The sequence below is a fragment of the Mauremys mutica genome, chromosome 12 (assembly GCF_020497125.1).
Source record: "Mauremys mutica isolate MM-2020 ecotype Southern chromosome 12, ASM2049712v1, whole genome shotgun sequence".
NCBI lineage: Eukaryota > Metazoa > Chordata > Testudines > Geoemydidae > Mauremys > Mauremys mutica.
The window spans coordinates 42252080-42259351 of NC_059083.1; the positions used below are offsets into that span (position 1 = coordinate 42252080).

General features: G+C 59.5%; 1 protein-coding gene across 1 annotated transcript; it reads right to left on the reverse strand.

The window, feature by feature from the left end:
- Nucleotides 1-449: 449 nt before the first annotated feature.
- LOC123345054 (zinc finger protein 497-like) lies at nucleotides 450-7050 on the reverse strand. Its single transcript, XM_044981660.1, has 5 exons — nucleotides 6884-7050; nucleotides 5630-5680; nucleotides 5274-5400; nucleotides 3405-3497; nucleotides 450-2838 (listed from the first exon to the last, which is right to left on the reverse strand). Exons 3-5 carry the CDS (start codon nucleotides 5359-5361, stop codon nucleotides 1499-1501), a joined length of 1521 nt encoding a protein of 506 aa, XP_044837595.1. The 5' UTR covers nucleotides 5362-5400; nucleotides 5630-5680; nucleotides 6884-7050; the 3' UTR covers nucleotides 450-1498.
- Nucleotides 7051-7272: the final 222 nt, after the last annotated feature.

Here is a 7272-nt window from a genome sequence, read left to right on the forward strand (position 1 = left end):
GATGTGATCATTCCCCTCTATTCGACATTGGTGAGGCCTCATCTGGAGTATTGTGTCCAGTTTTGGGCCCCACACTACAAGAAGGATGTGGAAAAATTGGAAAGAGTCCAGCGGAGGGCAACAAAAATGATTAGGGGGCTGGAGCACATGACTTATGAGGAGAGGCTGAGGGAACTGGGATTGTTTAGTCTGCAGAAGAGAAGAATGAGGGGGGATTTGATAGCTGCTTTCAACTACCTGAAAGGGGGTTCCAAAGAGGATGGATCTAGGCTGTTCTCAGTGGTACCTGATGACAGAACAAGGAGTAATGGTCTCAAGTTGCAGTGGGGGAGGTTTAGGTTGGATATTAGGAAAAACTTTTTCACTCAGAGAGTGGTGAAGCACTGGAATGGGTTACCTAGGGAGGTGGTGGAATCCCCTTCCTTAAAGGTTTTTAAGATCAGGCTTGACAAAGCCCTGTCTGGGATGATTTAGTTGGGGATTGGTCCTGCTTTGAGCAGGGGGTTGGACTAGATGACCTCCTGACGTCCCTTCCAACCCTGATATTCTATAGAGAGGAGACACACTATGGCCACTCACCCCCTGTAGCACATTTTTCCTCTTGTGATTGCAATCTGAGAACGTAGCCCATAGGAGTGGCCCCTTTTCTCCGCCCCGCTGCCCTGCTCCCTGCATGTAGGAGAGTCAGGCCTCAAGTGCTTGCTGCCTCTATCTCCCGTTTGCCCTACAACTGACCCATCCCACCCTGGGCAACTGCAACAGAACTGCTTCTGAGGCCGCGTCTGCTCTACAGCCACTGCAGCAGCACATCTACGGCGCTGCAGCTGGGATGCTGTAGCACTATAGATGCTGCCTACGCTGACGAAAGGGGATTTTCCAGTGATTAAGTAAATCCGCTTCTCTGAGAGGCAGTAGCGAGGTGGATGGAAGAATCTTTCTATCAACCCAGCTGCATCTCCATTGCGGGGGGCAGGGGCCGACCTATGTGTGGCCCTCAGGGCATGAAATCTGTCATGGGGGGGTCACAGAGGGTGAGGGTGCCACGGGCTGCAAGAATTTGCCCCATGAACCCTTTATTCCTGGTGATGATGCATAAAAAGGAAAGAACCCAGCGCTTCTCTTCCATCCCAGGGTTGGCAGTGAGAAAAAAGATTTTATTGCTGGGAAACGGAGCCCCTGTGATTGCAGGGCGCTGTAGGGTGACGAAACGGCCACGTTTCAAGAGTCACTTTTAGGATACGTCAGTACTAAAGCTGGACGTGTGCTTTACAGCACGGGGTTTTCAGAGGTAGTGAGGCCATCGGGCTGTCCTGGAGGGGTCTCGGTCTAGAGGCCCCTGGGCCGTCCTGTGGTGGGGGTGTCTCTGGCCCAGAGGCCCTCAGGCCATCCCGGAGGCCTTCTCCCAAGTGGGCGATGGGAAGTGGAAGTGCCAGGTTCCCCTCTCCTCTCCCTGAGGAGGGGATGGGGCAGCCTGGCGCAGGCTCTCGGTGGCACCTGCTCACGGTGTGCTCCCCGCGTGCTCCCTGTGGTGCTTGGAGAGGGCTGAGCGGACACTGAAGCCTTTCCCACACTGCCCGCACCTGTAGGGCTTCTCCCTGGTGTGGGTGCGCCGGTGCCGTGCCAGGTCGGACCTCTTGACAAAGCCCTTCCCGCAGTGGGGGCAGGCGTAGGGCTGCTCACCAGTGTGGGTCCAGCGATGCTTGGTGAGATGGGCACTCTGGGAGAAGCACTCGCCACACTCGGGGCAGGCATAGGGCCGCTCGCCAGTGTGGACACGCCGGTGCCGCTCCAGGTGGGAGCTCCAGGTGAAGACCTTCCCGCAGTGCCCACAGGGGTGGGATTTCCGCTCAGGCTGGGGTCCCAGGACCTCTGAACCCTGAAGCAGCTCCGAGCTCTCCCTGAAGCAGCCACACGCCTCCTCCTGGTGAGCTCTCCGGGGCTTGGAGCCCAGCCTGCAGTCCTTGCACAGGGGACCCTGCTGCCATTGTGGTGGCCCCGAGCTCTCCCCAGCACCCTGGCAGCAGCGGCTGTGTTTCCCCTCCTGCTGAGCTTTCCTGGGCTTGGCCGGGCTCTGCTTGCAAGGTCGTTGGCGCTGCCTGATGCTCCCAGCTGCGTGGGTCCGTTTGTGTCGCGTGAGGTCAGAGCTGTCCCCGAAGCCCTTCCCACAGTGGGGGCAGCGGAAGGGGCGCTCCCCGGTGTGGGTCCAGCGGTGCTTGGTGAGGTGAGCACTCTGGGCAAAGGCCTCCCCGCACTCCCTGCACCGGTAGGGCCGCTCGCCGGTGTGGATGCGCTGGTGACGCTCCAGGTGGGAGCTCCAGGTGAAGCCTTTGCCGCACTGGGCACAGCGGTAAGGTTTGTCCTCCAGGTGGCCACGCTGGTGGGCCACCAGGGCTGGGGGGTTGCCGAAGCGCTTGCCACAATCGCCGCACTTGTAGGGGCGCTCGCCGCCGTGAGCCAGCTGGTGCTGCCGGAGGTGGGAGCTCTGGGTAAAGCGCTCGCCGCAATCAGGGCAGGCATAGGGGCGCTCACCCGTGTGGACACTCCGATGCCGCTCCAAGTGAGAGCTCCAGATGAAGCTCTTGCCGCAGTCCTGGCACCGGTAGGGCTTCTGGCCCTGGGGTGTCCGCTGGTGAGCCGTGATATCCTGCAGTTTCTTGGGGCTGGGCCCCTGAGGGGCAGGTTTGCCCTGTCTCCTCCTTGCCCCTCCCAGCCTCACCCCAGCAGGCCCCTGGCAAACAGCTCCTGAAAATCCTCCCGGCAGCTTCTCCTGTGGTTCCGCTGGATCAGGGCCTTCCTTTGGGGGCTTTTCCTCCTCGGTCTCACTCACCGTCCCATCACCTGCCAGGACAGAGAGAGAATAACTCCCACACTCCGCTCCTGCATGGCTAGGTCTCAAAGCACTTTACAAATCCCCATTCCCCAGATGAGGAAACTGAGGCACGGAGTGGGGGTGTGACTTGCTCAAGCTCACCCAGCAGGCCAGTGGCTAAGCCAGGAATGCACCCAAGGTCTCCTAGGTCCCTGTCCAGTGCTCTGTCCAGTTGGACACTGCCTGCCTGGAATCCACTGCCTGCTCTGGGCGGAAGGAACCTCGGAAAGGGGGAAACATACTAAAATAGCTCCCGGGAGATTAGAAAAATCACAGTCTGAATCCCCCAAACCCTTGCCCAGAAGAGGGGACCAATTCTGCCCCCACACCCCATCCAAGCCCTCAGCGGGGAGGGTGTCACAGCCGGGTGTTGTCAGGCTGGGTGCGAAGCTGTGAGTGACGCTCACCAGGAGGCTATGACGCCCGCTGGGCACAGTCCAGACCTGGGGGAGCAGCGGCAGAGCCGGGGACGCTGCTGGGGCCTGGGTGGGAACCCCAGCTGTTTATTGTCCAGTCGGCATAGCTGAGCCCTCACCTGTGCCAGACGCTGCTGGGATCTCCCTCCCCTTGGAGCCTCTGCGACGCCGTTCCAGTCTGGAGATCACCTCTGTTTTCAGGAAGGGGAATTCTGGAGGGGATCAAGTGGGGGAACAGAGCTCATTAGGCAGAGGCCCCCTCTCCTTGCCCGCTGCCAGTGGGGCTGTGATCACTGTGACCCACAGCACCTCCCTGGAAGGCTATGGGGCTGCATGGGGGTTCCCCAACTCTCTCCGTGTGATAAGATGCACATGGAGAGAAGCCACGTCTATCCCAGGGGATTTATTTGTCCCAGCCACTAGAGAAGGACAGGTCCCCATGCACAGTGAGCACCACACAGTGAACACCACCCACCATGTCCCTATTCCCCGACCGAATGGCAGCTGGGATGCTCACTCCCCGGGAGTGAGCCTTTGACCAGCCTTGCCCTATCCACAGGGCCGGGTCTGCATCTGCAGAGTCCCAAGCAGCCGTTACGCTACGGTGTCGTCAGCCCTTGCGATCGTCTCACGAGTCTCGCAATATTTGGGATTTGACCTCAAGCCCTGGTTGCTGGAATCGTGAGATTGTGCCGGAATCTCAGGCTTCACTACAAAAAGACATGAGAGCCCAGGTGGTGAGGGGCATTGACAAACTATCACTTTAAATTCTCAGGAGGTTTCCTGGTCCTGTTGGCAGGCTAGTGGGCGCTATAGGGAAGCATGTGACCTGGGTCTAGCAGCAGTCTGCAAAGACCCAGCATAGAACAAGGTGCGGTGAATTGTGCCAAATTGCCTGAGGGAGCAGCCTGTTTTCTCTCTGTGTGTTTTTGATTCTTGTGCATTTCAGTTCTGGATTCTAAGCAACCAAGTCCTGTTGCTTCCAGCTAGAGTGTATTATGTTTCTATCTCGCTTCTTTGCATGTAAGCCAGGAACGCAACAGGGAGCTGCAGAGAACAGTTTGAAAATGTGACCCTGAGTGTGATGCTAACGGCTCAAAAGCCAGAAGGTGAAAAAAAGAAGCCCAGCATTTTTATGTCTTCAATCTCATGATTTCAATGCCAATCTCATGATTCCAGGGGTCTGATTCAGGAGTTTGGCTGCAGTAACAACAACACCCCCATGGTCATCAGAAAGGGCAAGCCACATTTTTTAATCACAGCCCCCTTCTGTGCTGGTGTGGGATCCCTGGGAGACGCTGTGGGGAGAAGGGCCTGGGAAGTGCCCCCTGGAGGGGGTCTGGTGATCTCCACACACCAGGGCAGGTTACAGTGACTCCAGTATAGCACAAACAATAGGGCACTAGCTCACCCCAACCATGCCTCGAGATTGGGCCTTCCCTGGGAATGGGAAATACGTGTGAGTGACATGAGACTCATGACCACAGGACATAGGAGTGGAAGGGACCGCCTGGCTCATTGAGTCCCCAGCTACCTCCGACAGCCCCATCATAACATCCCGTTCAAGCTGCAGCTTCAAACTAGCTGTTCCTGAACCTCCCTCCTCTGATGGGTAGAACCCTGCCAATTTCCAGCCTGTTTATCTCCATTTGTTCTTGTGCCGACATGGTCCAGTTGCATTAGCAGATCTTCCCTCTCCCTGGAGCTCACCCTTCCCTCCAAATGAGAAGCAGCCCTTTCTCAGTCTGTGTCTGGCTAGGCTGAACAAGCTGAGCTCATCCACACTCCTCTCGTAAGCTGACTCCGCTGCCCTGGGCATGCAGAAGTCCACTAGCAGGGGCCGGAGAGGGGATGGTCTCTCTCAGGCTGGCATCTGTGGACTATGGGGCTGATCCCACTGAAATCTAAAGGACCCAGACCCTGAGCAGCACTTTAGAGACACCCCCCACCCTCCATGTCCGAACGCCTGAGGGGACAGGAATCCTCACCCAGCGACATAAGGGTGTCGTAGCTTTCTTGCATGACGTCCCTGTACAGGGCTTTTTGGTGAGGATCCAGCAGGACGCACAGCTCCATGGTGGAATACACAGCCACCTCCTTGCCGACCACCAGCCCCTGGAACAGCCAGAGACCCTCACTCAGAACCTGCTGTTCTAGCCACACACATGCGCCCCCACCCCCACCCCCGAGTTCATCCATAGGCCCCACTGCCCCACCTTCTGGTGCTACCTAACGAGTAGCGTTCTAAAAGGCAGCATGACCCAGGAGATGGTCTTCTACCCTGTCTCTGCCATTGGTGCCCACAGCCCAGCCATGTTGCTGCTTCATGCCTCGGTTTCCCCACCTGTAAAAGCAGGAGAATGACCCTGAGCTCCTTTGTAAAGCACCTGGAGATCTGTGGATGGAAAGCGTGACAGGAGAACTCATGCTATTAGTATTCTCACCCTCATCCTCCCCAACCCAGCCCTAGCCTTTAACTCTGGGGCATTTCCATTACCCATGAGAAAGCTGCTGCTTTAGCTAGCACCCTTTGCAGCCACCCCTGAGCTTGCCGTGCCTCAGCTGGGCATGGAGGCTCAGGCACAGCCGTCCTAGTGAGGCGCAGATGATCTGCCATTGCCTGTCCGGGATGAGGGGTTCCCAGACACCTTTCCCCACTGCAGAGTGTGAAGCCATTGGTGCCTTGGCTACTGCCATGGCAGGCCGCTGCGGTGGGGGTGGCTGGTACCCCTCGCCCTGGAATGTCAGTGCCATGCTAGACAGGTCTGTCATTGCCAGCTTTACCCACTTTCCCCTGCCTGCTCGCTGCGCCCCCCAGCCTCCTGGATGGGCCACCCTCAATCCCACAGACCAACCCGCGGGAGGAGGGCAGGATTCAGAGCATTATCCTGAGGGCGAGCAGGGGGAGGCTTTATGAGGGGCTTTTGGCCAATTTCTCACCCCAGTTTCCCCAGGGCCTTTCCCTGCATACAGACGAATTAGACACACAGATGCTGGGAAAACCCTGGAGCACTTTATTCCAGCACAGACCCAGCCCCTTCCACCGGGACCAAACCACCCAGACACTGGTACCCCCCTCCCAGGCACAGAGCCTCCTAGCCAAGTGCAGAACCAAAGGAGCAGCTCTGGGGGATCCCCCTGACACTGTCCCCAGGCAGCGCATCCCCCCAGCAGCGCGGGCACCAGGCAGAGGCAGGAACTGGCTTTTCCTCTCCCTGCTCCTCCCCTTCTCCCCAGGAAAGTCAATGTGCCCCGGGGTGCTGCAGGGAATGGGGCTGGGCAGGGCTGGGAGCCGGGACCTCCCTCCCCACTGATCGCTCCCGCTGCCCCTGCCAGGCTCTGCCCCTGTCTCCCTCCTGCCCCGTCCCCTCGGGCTGAGAGACTCGGTCCCTGGCCCGGCCCGGGGCGTTCGCTCCCCGGAGCTGGCTCGGCTCCTGCAGGGGATCAGGGGGCAGAGCCGGGGGGGGGGGGGAGGGCAGCAGCTCTGGGACTCGCAGACCCCCGCCCCCCGGGAGCAGAGCTGGGGGGAGGACGGGCCGTTGGTGCAGAGTCACTTTCCTGCCCGGCCCCAGCCCTTCCCCCGGGTCTCGCCCCTCACCTGCAGGCTCCGGCTCAGGGGCTGGTGGCGGCAGAGCCCGGGGCTGCCCCCGCAGAGAGTCCCCCAGGCTGGGCACAGAGGGGCGCTAGGGAAGGGCTCTCCCCGCACAGTCCCGCAGGGCAGCAGCAGCGGCTCAGCCCGGGCTGCCAGTTCTCTGCCCGAGAAGCTCAGCTCCCTCCCGGCGGAAGAGGAAGCGGGGCGGGCAGAGGAGGAACCAGTTTCCCCTCCTTGATCATCAGCCACTGTCCTCTAGTGGCAACAGCTCCTCCTCCCCGGCCGCTCCAGCGAAGCCAGCCCCGGGGCTGAGTGCTTCCCAAGCGTGTCACTGGGCCCCGTATCCTCAGCCACCAGCCTGGGACCCAGACAGAGCAGCCCGACTGGCTCCCAGC

Excerpts from the sequence above, each read along its gene's own strand:
- LOC123345054 (XM_044981660.1), bottom strand. The coding sequence starts at position 5,361 with ATGGAGCTGTGCGTCCTGCTGGATCCTCACCAAAAAGCCCTGTACAGG. Across the intron at positions 3,498-5,273 it reads CGACACCCTTATGTCGCTGG|AATTCCCCTTCCTGAAAACA; the intron begins GTGAGGATTCCT and ends GATCCCCTCCAG. Across the intron at positions 2,839-3,404 it reads CCCAGCAGCGTCTGGCACAG|GTGATGGGACGGTGAGTGAG; the intron begins GTGAGGGCTCAG and ends CTGTCCTGGCAG.